Raw genomic sequence first — 13519 nt, 5'->3', positions numbered from 1 at the left:
GGATTCCCTTCCCCCTTGCGCTTCCAGGTGAGGCGATGCCTCGCCCTGCTTCAGCTCTCGCTGGTCAGGCTGCAGCAGCTGACCAGCACCGATTGTCCGGCACTCCCTAGTGAGATGACCCCAGTACCTCAGTTGAAAATGCAGAAATCACCAGCCTTCTGTGTCGCTCGCGCTGGGAGTTGGAGACTGGAGCTGTTCCTATTTGGCCATCTTGCTCCGCCCCTAGTCTCACTCTTAAGCAGATCAATGCTGAGTCCATCTGAAGGTGGCAACAATGATGTAAATCAGAGAGGGGGCCATCTTTTAGATCCGGAGGGCACCATCAGCTACTGGGCCCAAGCCTCTTTCCTCCATCTTTCTTCTTTCTTTATTTTTTCAAGACAGAGTCTCACTCTGTTGCCCAGGCTGGAGTGCAGTGGCATGATCTCAGCTCACTGCAACCTCCTCCTCCCAGGCTCATGCAATCCTCCCACTTCAGCCTCCCAAGTAGCTAGGACCACAGGTGTGCACCACCACACCTGGCGAATATTTGTATTTTTTTTTATAGAGACAGGGTTTCCCCATGTTGCCCAGGCTGGTCTCAAACTCCTAGGCTCAAGCAATCTGCCTGCCTCAGCCTCCCTAAGTGCTGAGATTACAGGCATGGGCCGCTGAGCCCACCCCTTTCTTGTTTATGTTCCCTAAGTATCTTTCCAAGTTTGGTCCTTAACTTCATCGTTTTCTCACTCTTCATTTTTTCCACTTGGGGGATTCATTTGCTCTCGTACCTGGTAACATTTCTGCACTGACTCTCAAATCAGCATTTCTCGTTCTCTCCAGGATCTCCTCTGGGGAAGTTTTCTGTTACTAGAAACTTCATTACGTCAGAATCCAAACTCATGATCCTCCCTTGAAAACAGACACTCCTCTTGAGCTCTCAGGCTTTCTCGTTTCCTTCTTCAGTGGTGCCATGACGCTCCCAGCTTCCCTGGCCTGCCATCCTTGCTTTGTTGTGTCCCCAGACCCCCACAGTCAGCAAGTTCTGCTGAATCTTCTTCCAGAGAGTTGTTGAGTTCCAGCCTTTCTTTTCGTTTCCAAACCCTTCAGACCTCCCCCATCTGGTTTACTTCAATGTCTCCCATTCGGCTCCTCATTCATGCGTTCGTTGAATTGAAATGCCGTTACCCAGGCTCTGTGCAAGGCACTGGGGAGAAAATCATGAGTAAGATGCAGTCACTCCCCATGAGCAACAAGCTCAGGTTTGTCCTGCTCACAGTTTCTAGGAATGCTTTCCTCATCTCTATCGTATCATCCAGTCATTTGCTCTTCTTAGTTGACAGTGCTACTGGTCACTCACTCCCTGATTCATTCACATCCATGTCCCCTGTCACTCTCATGCAAGTGAGGGCTTCTTCCTTGGGAAGTATTAATAGTATGTAGCCACAGATTACCATTAATCTAAGAGAGTTTTTCAGCAATTAAATTTCTGATCTTAGAGCCACCACCATCATTTTAGCTCAACTCTGTAGACTTCCTTCTTCCCAGATTAAAACAGAATGCTCCTGCAGGTATCCCAGGCCCCTTTCGTATAACCCCCAGGGCACCCTCCAAAGTTTGCAGTACATTCTTCCTGGCTTCCCCACTGCCCTTATTAACACCTATAACCTTTAGTTATAACCTTTTGTTATCAGTGGTAATGAGGGCAATAGGGAAGCCAGGGGGAACGTGCTGCAAGCATTTTGTTACCACTTTTTGTTCCTTTTGTTCATTCATTTCTCCCCATCTGGAGCCTCTCCCACACCATCTGGCAAATTACAGCTCTCACAAACCCAAATTGTTTTGTTGCCATCACCTAGGGCAAGCACTCTGCTACTTGGCACTGGGCAAACAGAATGGAGTAAGCTCTGGCCCCTCTAGGAGTTCGTGATTTTGGAACAGATGCAAGACATAGTAACCGAGAATGATACCCAATGCAGAGATCACATGGTGTGATCAGCCACATAATGGGAAGGTTTGCAACTGGGCAGGTGGAATGAACCTGTCAAGGGACTGCATACAGAAAGAGAAGAGGGCTGAAACCAGAACAGTGGAAAATGCCCAAAGGTAGATTGTGGTGGGGAAAGGGCAGAAAAATCAGCAAAAGGACCAACTAGTAATCCTAAGTGTTGGAGGAGGGTAAGTGCAAAATCCCAGAGGAGGAAGTGGGAGGCCATGAAATGCTTGTGCCAGGCCTCTTTGACTGTGAATACATTGTGAGATCCTCAAAAGGGAAGGACTAGATCTTTATGTCTTCTCTGCCCTGTGTTGAGTGAAGAATCATTGCCCTTTAAATTTTGTTGAATGGAGGAATGAATAACAGGTGATTTTGATGATGCCTCCAGACGTGCTCATGGATTTTCTCTTCCCCATTGATTTCAACGAACATTTTTGAAATGTTTCTCAGGCCTGGCACAGGGGCTCACGCCTGTAATCCTAGCACTTTGGGAGGCTGAGGAGGGTGGATCACTTGATTGCTTGAGGTCGGGAGTTCGAGACCAGCCTGGCCAACATGGTGAAACCCTGTCTCTACTAAAAATAGAAAAATTAGCCAGGCGTGGTGGCAGGCAACTGTAGTCCCAGCTACTCAGGAGGCTGAGGCAGGAGAATTGCTTGAACTAGGAAGCAGAGGTTGCAGTGAGCTGAAATTGCACCATTGCACTCCAGCATGGGTAACAAAGTGAGCCTCCATCTCAAAAAAAAAAAAAAGAAAGACGGAAAGAAAAAAGAAATGTTTGCCAGGCACAATCTATTTTGAGTACCACTAAACTCCCATGAAGTAGCTGGAATAGCTATATTAATTTTAGTAGTAATATTAATAATTGCTAAGATTTGTTGAGTCCTTACTACATGTTCTAGGTGTTTTATATGTCAAAGCTCATGTATTCATTACAGTAACCTTATATAGGGTGATCAATTCTTTTGAGTTTTCCCAGGACTTTTCTGGTTTTAACACTGAAAGTCCCGTGTTGCAGGCAGCCTCTCTGCTCTGGGGAAACTGGGAGGGTTGGTCTTGGTACCTATGACACGGAAACTATTAGCAAAGACAAGTTTATTGTGAAGATAATGAAGCTTAAGTTATTGGACTTCACTTGCAAAGGATTTTTAACAGACCCTAAGAGAAGCCCTAATAATGTCTTCACCTGGTTATATGACTTAGTAAAATTTAAAAAGTAGGATATTTTAACCATCATAAATTAAGACCACTGTTTCTCCCCACTTTGACGTCTCATACTTCCCCTTGCACTGGGTGATGTTGGGGTGGCTATGAACATTTACACGATATAGCTAAGGAAAGTTGCCTTAGGAATACAATTTTCAGCATTTTAAAAGATATACTTTGTTGTGATTTCTTTTCTGATTCTAAATATTCGCTGTTATGCATAATTACATACTTATTCTTTTTCTGAGATATATAAATTTCAAAACCTGGATCCATCCTAAACTCTGTGTCCCCATTTTGTAGATGAGAAACTTCAGGTAGGTTCAACCTAACAACAGAGCTAGGTTCAAAGCCATGCAGCCTGGTCCCAAATCCTGCACAATTTTTACCATTACATTTTTTTTGTTTTTTTGTTTGCTTGCTTGTTCGCTTTTTACTATTACATGGTTTTTTGTTTTTTTTTTTACCATTATATTCTTACTTACTGTATTCTTAGCTACCATATTCTTATCTCAGTAACCTATTACCTTATATTATTACTCCCAATTTCTAGCTGAGCAAACTGAAGTATTCAGATGCTGTAGGTTGAGTGTGTCTCTCCAAAATTCATATGTTGAAGTCCTAACCCTGGTACCTCAGATTTAGAGGTAGGGTTTTTTTTGTTTGTTTGTTTTTTGTTTTTTATTTGTTTGTTGTTGTTTTTTGAGACAGAGTCTCACTCTGTCACCCAGGCTGGAGTTCAGTGGCACTATCTTGGCTCACTGCAACCTCCACCTCCCCGGTTCAAGTGATTCTCCTACCTCAGCCTCCTGAGTATCTGGGATTACAGGTGCCCGCCACCATGCCCACCTAATTTTTGTATTTTTAGTAGTGACAGAATTTCACCATATTGGCAAGTCCGGTCTCGAATTCCTGACCTGAATTGATCTGCTGGCCTTGGCCTCCCAAAGTGCTAGGATTACAGGCGTGAGCACCTAGTCTGGAGAGAGGGTCTTTAAAGAGCTAATTAAGTTAAAATGAGGCCATTAAGGTGGACCCTAAACCAATATGACTAATGTCCTTTTAAGAAGAGGACATTAGGATACTGCCAGGTATGGAAGGAAGAACACGTGAAGACACAGAGAGAAGACAGCCATCTACAGGTCAACCTTGCTGATACCTTGGCCTCAGTCTTCTAGCCTCCAGGATTATGAGAACATCAGTTTCTCTTGCTTAAGCCACCAGTCCATGGCTTTTTATACCGCAGCCCTAGCTAACTTCAAGAGGGATCAAATGACTTACTGAAGATCAGACAGCTAGTAAGTAGTGGAGCCAGGACATAAACTCAGCTCTTCTGCGTCCAGATCACATGTTCTTATTTCTGCACTGCCAATGCCCATCAGCCAAAGATCACCAGGAACACACACTATGGGGAGCTCTGCAGCATCTCAGTAGGAGAGTGTTAGAAATAACGTAATGGATTTGGGCTTGTTTTAGGTGATTTTGTGGCAGTCTCAAGTAAGTGGGGCTTTTCTCTGGATCAGAGACTTTGAGGAAACAGACATAATTCTATGATTGTCTCATCTAGAAGGAAGGAGGATGCACTCTGGCTAAATGTATGATTGGTAATGCAGCAGCTGTCACTGTTTTTTTATTTTTATTTTTTGAGACGGAGTCTTGTTCTGTCGCCCAGGCTGGAATGCAGTGGCATGATCTTGGCTCACTGCAAGCTCTGCCTCCCGGGTTCACACCATTCTCCTGCCTCAGCCTCCCGAGTAGCTGGGACTACCGGCGCCCACCACCACACCTGGCTAATTTTTTGTATTTTTAGTAGAGACGGGGTTTCACCATGTTAGCCAGGATGGTTTCAATCTCCTGACCTTGTGATCCTCCGACCTCAGCCTCCCAAAGTGCTGGGATTACAGAAGTGAGCCACCACGGCTGGCCTAGCAGCTGTCACTCTTATTAGTCAAGATGGGGGATGTTTGGCCATCTCTGTGATTTGGACAGGGTTCATGTTTTTGTCTATGATAAGACATAATTATGGAGTAGTCTTGTTTTTGTGTTAATTCATCACGGTCAGAGTGGTTACATGGATGATATACTATGAAATTGTTTGTATTCAGCTAAAGAACATCAACTAGCTGTGAGTGTCAGATCAGTTCCTGGCTGTCAGGGGTTTTCCTGTTTCTCAGCACTGAGAACTGCATGTGCCAAATTTCATCATATTACCAACATCAGCTGAAATTTCTTCTTTGTCATTAAATTTTTTTCAGGAAATGCCGGAAAAAATCCAATCACAGTTGCTGATAACATAATCGATGCTATTGTAGACTTCTCATTGCAGCGTTCCACCCCATCATTAAAAACCGTTAAAGTTGTCATCTTTCAACCTAAGCTGCTAAATGTATTCTACGACAGCATGAAAAGAGACCTCTCCGCATCACCGAACTTTCAATCTGCATTCTCCATGACTACATGTAAGATGTTCACTTTTTAAAAATCACCTAGCTGGCTCTGATAATCACTTAGAAAATGTTTAGGTGTGAATGTACACTGAGTTTATAGTTTTCTATTTGTTTTAGGACTTTTCAGATAACTTTTTATGATCCATGGGAAAGTACAAAAATTAGAGAACGCAACCTCCTGTCAACTGATTATTTTCCTGAGAGGCAAAATCATGCCTGGGAAACAGGAATGGCAAATAAACAGGAAGAGAATGGAAGTGAGGAAGCAGAAAGAGGGAGGAGGCTTTGCAAATTCTAGCCAGTGGTCTAGCCAATATTCATTGATTGGTTGGTATTGACCCTCATTGCCTCTTGGAGCTGTGAACTTGCTGATTAATATTGGTCTGCTAATCATCCATCTATAGACATGTTAGCCTGGAATAGAATCAGATGTAAGAAGGGAGTGGCTAGGGTCAGCTGGTTGTACTACATCACAAGTAGCCAGACAGTTCCCAGATCCCCAGTTGCTACTCTGTAAGGTTTGTTTATACTTTAAGTATTTGTACCAACCTCTTCCTCTGATTTCGTTTTCCCCTATTTTGTGGCATTGTACTGTTATTAAAATAACTAGGATTGCAGCCTCCTCTTGCAATCACTATTTGCACCCATTTGGAGCACTCACCCTTAAAGCGCTGTGGGTTTTGCTAGTGATAAGGCACATGTGCCATCAGCAGCCTCCCTAAACTGAGAATTATTGTCTGCTGCTGTCAGGAGGAATGTCAGTTCTCTCTACATTTATTTCCTGACAAGTATTCTCCTCAGCGTGCTACAACACACAATACATGTAGGACACACACAATAAAAACATGAAAATAATAGTTGGATTTGTAAAGGTTCTTGCAGTAGCAAATAACAGAAAATCCAACTTACGCTGGCTTAAGCAAAAAGCAGAATTCAATAACTCATGTTATTACAAAACCCACACATTCCTGGCTTCAGGTATAGTTTGGTCCACGTGCTCATAATAATATCATCTAGACCCTGAGTTTCTTCATCTCTCATTCTCTTCTCAGCTGTGTTGTCTTTTTCCTCGGGCTTCGTATGGTGAAAGATGGCTGCTAGCAACTTTAGGCCCACATCCTTCCACAGTCAGTTTCAAGAGGAAAGAGTGTATCCAGTGGAGATATACACTTATCCAGGAACATGATGCCAGGGAACAGAGGTCTTTTAAGCGCTGAGAGTCTTTCTGATTGGACCATTTTAGGTTATCATTGCAGGCAGGGAACCAGAATTACACTGATTGGCCAAGCCAGAGTCACATGCTCCACACTTCAGCTAGACAGGGTCACCATTCAAAGCAATGGGGAATAGCTGTTCCCCAGAGGAAATTCAGAAAGCTTTTACCAGAAGATGAGAAAAGGATACTGGGCATTTAAAAATAGTATGTACCTACTACAGTATCTAGGGATATATAAACTAACATTTTTTCCCTTTGGTCCTTGTAGATGAAAATTTTTATTTAAATGTAAGAACAGTAAATTAGTCATTATCAGTAAAGTAAAAGATAAAGTTTAACTGGTTCATCACTCTTTGCTTTCATCAAGATTTTAAACAGACTTACAAATTTAAAAAACAAAACAGTGAAGTTGAAGAGAGAAGCAAACAAAAAAACTGAGTAAAATGAGCAGACAACTGACCCTCTGAGACAGCAGGATTGTCAGTGCAGTGAAAGACTGATTTCAACCTGAACTTCTGGCACCCGAGGCAAAAACAAACCACAATAAAACTGCATTACGTCATCTTTGTTGTTAGAGAAAAGGAATAATACAGATGAAATATCAGATAAAAGGAAGTTTGTTGGCTCAGATAAACTGGAATTTTAGTAAGGATTTAACATATAGCCCTTTTCAAAAAGAACTTAAAGAGGATAGCTTTGAGATTCATTTGTGCAGATGATACACAATTACTTTTCAAATGTATGTTAAAGCTATTTATTGAGTCCAGAGGTTATTTATTGAGCACCAACTGTATATCAGATATTAGAAATATAGATTTGGGAAGTCACGTGAGTAGGTGGGATTGAAGCCCTTAAGTGTGATTGGCTTATCCATGAGAATAAACAGTGAGGAGAGGAAGACTGGGGGCAGAGCCAGGGATCTGGTTTGTTTGTTTGTTTGTTTTTGAGACTGAATCTCACTATGTTGCCCAGGCTGGAGTGCAGTGGTATAATCTTGGCTCACTGCAACCTCTGCCTCCCAGGTTCAAGCAATTCTCTTGCCTCAGCCTCCTGAGTAGCTGGGATTACAGGCATTTTAGTAAAGATGGGGTTTCACCATGTTGGCCAGGCTGGTCTGGAACTACTGACCTCAAGTGATCCACCTGTCGGCCTCCCAATGTGCTGAGATTACAGGCATGAGCCAACATGCTCGGCTGGGATCTTGGTTTTTAATTCCGTCCCCACAGGTGAGGGCATTTATCCTGAACCACCAGGAATTTGAAAGTAGAGCTTATCTTTTAAAACAGTGGTCCCCAACCTTTTTGGCCCCAGGGACCAGTTTCATGTAAGACAAGTTTTCCATGGACTGGATTATGAAGGGGGATGGTTTCAGGATAATCCAAGTGCGTTACATTTATTGTCCACTTTATTTTTATTATTATTACATTGTAATGTATGATGAAATAATTATAAAACTTACCACAATGTAGAATCAGTGGGAGCCCTGAGCTTGTTTTCCTACAACTGGACAGTCCCATCTGGGGGTGATGGGAGACAGTGACAGATCATCAGGCATTAGATTCTCACTAGGAGTGCACAATCTAGATCCCTCGCATGCACAGTTCACAACAGGGTTTGAGCTCCTATGAGAATCTAATGCTGCCGCTGATCTGACAGAAGACGGCGGTAATGTGAATGATAGGGAGCAGCTATAAATACAGATGAAGCTTTGCTCTCTTGCCTGCGGCTCACCTCCTGCGTGCGGCCTGCTTCCTAACAGGTTACAGACCAGTGCTAATCTGTGGCCTGGGATTTGGGGACCCCTGTTTTAAAAAACACTAATCTTTTCAAAGAGCTGTATGGGAAAAGGGCTCAGGAAAATGCCTAGCACATGGAAACACTTTCTAAAGGGTATTTATCATGATATTTCTGTGAAGCCCTGGGCTGCAAGTTAACAGTGCTCCTTACTTTGGTAATGACCTTCCATGTGATGCTGGGTGAGTATTCCTGAGACTCTGTTTTCTCTCCTCTAAATTGTCTAGCCAAAGTCATCTTTTGTACATAGAAGACGGAGTAGGTTGGTGTGGCTTAAGGGTATGATTTAAATGTGTTTCCTCTCAAGAAAAGACCTTTGGCTTTATGCTTTATTCCCTGATAATATACAAATACCAGCTGGGCACTGTGGCTCATGCCTGTAATCCCAACACTTCAGAAGGCCAAGGCAGGAGGATTGCTTCAGCCCAGGAGTTTGAGACCAGGCTGGGCAACATGGCAGAACCTCATCTCTACAAAAAAAAAAAAAAAAAAAAAAAAAAATAGCAAGGCATGTGCCTGTAGTCGCACCTACTAGAGAAGCTGAGGCAGAAGGATTGCCTGAGCCTAGCAGGTCAAGGCTGCAGTGATCCATGATTGTGCCACTGCACTCAAGACTGGATAACAGAGTGAGACTCTATCTCAAAATAGTAATAATAATTAATAATAATATGCAAATACCTCTGGGATGTAAAAAATATCAAGCTTAATTGGTTTTTAAGAATAATAACCCTATGTTTACAAAGGACTTGGCATTCCCTAAAGCACTTTCAGACTCCTTACTACATTTTAACTTTGCAACAATCCTGTGAGGTGGTAGATAGAGCTCACAGGATCTATCTTATAATTCCCATTACACAGATGAGAAAATAAAAACTCACCCAGAAGTGATGTTATACGTGTTCAATGTCATATGGCTGGTCACAGGCTGAGGCTGATCTGGTCTTCTGATTCCAAGTCCTGATAGCTTCCTGCTCTCCAACCTCAGGGCATGAAAGGAATAGAGGGCCCCAAAAAAACCTTCACCTCCTTACTTCCCAGGCTTGCCTGCTATATTCGGGGGAAAGGAAGCAGCAGATCCAAAAGGACTGTAAGGCCTTGGGTTACAAAGGATTAGGCAGAAAGATCCTGAAGGAGACGGACAGTGGGGGAAAGGAAGGAATGTAGCTTTCAGAAACCACACACCTTATTGGTGGGAAACTGCCAGAATGACTTTAAAAATGGAGTTTGAAAAGAGCTTACTGATTAGGGTTAGATGCCTCCCTGTGTCATGAGAACTTACCCCGGATGGACTTGCTCAACAGGAAGACAGTGCCCTGGATCCCTCTCTCAGGCCGGGTATATCTTTCACTAAAAAGGAGTAAATTGTGGCTTTGTTTGTAAGGAAGTAATCCTTTGGTTTTTACGTATGGTGGTGTGTCTCTAATGCAGGGTGTCCATGTTCACACTAGTCCTGCTATCTTAGCAAGTTGATGTCTAGCCTTGGTGTTTTAGAAGTTCCAGGAAGCCATTGAAAAGCAAAGGAAACCCGGGCATGATCACCTTATGGGAAAGCATTCTCTTAGCACATCTGCTATTTTCTTTACATGGTGCTTTCTCTGCTTGGTGTATAAGATGGGGTACAGAACAATATGCTTTAAATATCTTTAGCAGGGTAATCATTTTCAAAACAATAGAAGAGAACTACATTAAATAATACTGATAAAAGCAAAAGCACCTAGAAATTAACATTCATGTTTACATATTAGTTTCTTACAAAATTAATTCCATAGAACTCTCTGGGAAAATTACAATTTCAAGCTACAGTGGATCTAAGTTTATCTAAATATTTTAGCTAGAGCATTAATGAATATATTGTGCGTCATATTGATGTCAGACCGTTCACTTCATCTGGGTTTACTCAACTGAGGATAATAGAAGAAGCAACTGTGAAATGTGTAACTTCTAGTTTAAAGACCAGGTTTGGATGACGAGAGACAAGAGCATAGGAGGTGCCCTGATTTTCAGAGGTCTTTGGAAATGAATGTTGTATTTTGACCAAATGTCGACTTTCCAGATAATCTTCCTGAACACTGGACTGACATGAATCATCAGCTGTTTTGCATGGTCCAGATAGACCCAGGACAACCAGAATATAATACCATAAAGGACACGTTCACCCAAACTTGTTCTTCCTACACAATAGAGAAGGTAATTCGTGTTAAAATTTACTGTTTAAAGATGTTGATGAATTAACATAAAAGCTATCTCTTTTTAAATAACACCTTTCCTTCCTTTGTACCTTACTATGTTTATTTTAACTGGTATTAGACTTACGCAAGCTCCATAGACTTCAAATCTCATGGTTTACTCATTAGCAGTAATGAAGGAGATTCCAAGTCACATGTGTATGTTAGGATGCTTTCAGTTGCAAGTCACAAGCCAACTCACTGAAGCTGATTAAACAAGGAGAACTGTGTCGGAAATTAATGGAAAGTCCTGAAGTAGGATGGACTTTGGAGAAGTCTGATCCAGCGGCTTGATGGTGTCCTGGATCCAGTTGCTCTAGCTTTGCTGTCTTCAGTGTCAGCTATGTGTTAAGGCTGGACTCTCTTTGTAGTTGTTGGATGGCTGCTGGCAGCAATTAGAGGATCTCTGCTTTCTCATTCACAACCCATAGAAGACAGCTCTGTCCTGTCCTGCAGTTACTGGACAAGAATCCCAACCACTGCAACTATCTCCGTGTCTAGGGAATACCCTGTTCTGGTTGGCTTGGGCCTGAGCTATCAAATCCCATCAATGTGTGATCCATATTGAAATCCTGATCAGTTTAACTCAATTAGACTCCATCCTAGAACTATAAGTAGGGCCAATCCCACTCAAACCAGAAGTTGCTGATGAGGTAGAATGTATGTTTAGAAGATTACCACAATTCCCACTGTGCTGCATAAAAACATTAGTCAGTAAACTATAGGAGGTCATTATCATACCATGTGTATCAGAACAGGGTGTGGCTTCCTAGTAATTTAAAATCTTGTTGACGCTTCCATAGAAGTGTACTTACCTCTTGGAGCACTTATAAAGTGGTACTTTGTAACTATGCACTTACATTACAGCACTTACAAGGTACTTTGATAACCTTTCACATGCCTGGCTCCCTGACTAGACAGTGAGCTGCTTAAGGTAGGAGTTGCATCTTGTTCATTTCTTCATTCTTAGTACCTAGGAAGCTGTCTAGCACATAGTAGGACACAATATGTATTGAGTAAACTTGATTGAATGAATGAGCTTAATTCCTGAGAAAGGTGAACCAGGAGATAGGGACATCCTGCAGAAAGGACAGAATTTAAAGGAGGAGATGCCTCATCGTGTTAAAAGCTGTTGGAAGTACAGTCCTAGACCTCTGAATCCATGGGTTCTGCATCCATGATTTCAACCAACCTCGGATGGAAAGTGTGGTGAGGCCTATCGGACGGCTGAGTGTACTGAATGTGTACAGATTTTTTCTTTTTTTTTTTTTCAGACTTTTTCTTCTTGTCATTATTCCCTAAACAATATAACGACTATTTACATAGCATTTGTTAATACATTATATGAAGCAATATAAGAAATCTAGAGATGATTGAAAGTATATGGAAGGATTGTGTAGATTATATATTAATACAAATACAGTACTATGTCATTTTATATCAGGGACTTGAGCATCCTCAGATTTTGGTATCTGCAGTGGTCCTGGAACCAATCCTTCATGGAGATTGAGGGATGACTGTACAAGATGTGCAAGAACCTCATTTCAATTGTGTTTACCCAGTATCTGCGACTTTCTTGGCTCATACTTCTTTTGAAAACCCCCAACTTTGGATTAATTCCATAACCTACCTTCTCTCCTGCTGCTCCTAGATGAAATCCTTACTAATTCATGATCCCCAGCCTCAGCTGGACCCTCCAGGCTGCCTGTGCTTCCTCCAGTCACCCCCTCACACATTCCCCATTGTAAACCTTCATTTCTCTCCTGGAGGCCTCCGCTACTTTCAGCAGAACATCTTTCCTACCTACTTTTATGGCTTGGATTCTCATCAACAGCTGCCCAGTTACCCACTCCATTCTTCTTGAACCTCTCTTCTTCCTCTGTTTCCAGAACATCATCGTTTCAGATTTCCTCCTCCTTCCCCAGTCACAGGTTATCTGGAACCCTTTCTTATAACTTCATAGCTCCGTGTGTGTTCTCCTGACCATCCCTTATCACTCTGTGGGGTAGTGGTTAGTTTTCTTGCCTTGCCCCTGCCCCCGTGCCATTAGACTGACTGTTTCATGAAGGCAGAGACTCAACACAAGCTTGATTCATAGAGATGTTCAGTAGGTGATGGCTGAATGGATGTTAACTCCGTTTCCTAGGAGGAAGGAGAGCCAGTAGAGAATGATATTTTGAAAAGAAGTGAAAGAAGAACAGAGTTTTAAGGAGGGGATGGTTCATGGTTTGAAATGCTATTCAGAGGTCTAGAAAAAAATAGTCTTAAGATTAGTCAATTATGAGGTGATTTGTGACCATAACTGGAGCAATAACAGAAAGAATTGTTATGAGGAGAAGCCACATGAAATGAGTTGGAAGATGAGAAGGAGTTAAGGACATGGCTATTGAATAACTACACATTTTTGAGTAGGTGTTTGAATGTCAGTGAATCTCCAGGAATTCCAGGCAAAACATATTGGTAATCATTTTGATATAAACTATAAATTACGTTATTTAAAATATATATTAACAAGCACTATGACAAAGCATAGATACTAATAGACACTTTTAGCCCATCTTTCTCTAAAGGCAGAAAGCTGCCTACTCTCTGAATGTGCTGTCTACTTGTATTCTCTTCTCCTTTTCCTTCACCAACTCCTCTTCCTCTTCCTTCTTTT

General features: G+C 42.1%; 1 protein-coding gene across 1 annotated transcript in view; it reads left to right on the top strand.

Moving 5' to 3' along the window:
• Positions 1 to 13519, top strand: part of PARP15 (poly(ADP-ribose) polymerase family member 15) — a 53254-nt gene that overhangs the window by 38504 nt on the left and 1231 nt on the right. The window contains exons 9-10 of the mRNA XM_017858194.1: positions 5434 to 5637; positions 10689 to 10822. Of these exons, the coding sequence (XP_017713683.1) occupies positions 5434 to 5637; positions 10689 to 10822 (338 nt within the window). The remainder of the gene's footprint in view (positions 1 to 5433; positions 5638 to 10688; positions 10823 to 13519) is intronic.

The sequence above is a fragment of the Rhinopithecus bieti genome, unplaced genomic scaffold, assembly GCF_001698545.2.
Source record: "Rhinopithecus bieti isolate Rb0 unplaced genomic scaffold, ASM169854v2 scaffold_48450, whole genome shotgun sequence".
Classification (NCBI taxonomy): domain Eukaryota; kingdom Metazoa; phylum Chordata; class Mammalia; order Primates; family Cercopithecidae; genus Rhinopithecus; species Rhinopithecus bieti.
The sequence above is the reverse complement of the archived record's forward strand: the minus strand, read 5'-3'. Positions and strand labels throughout refer to the sequence as shown.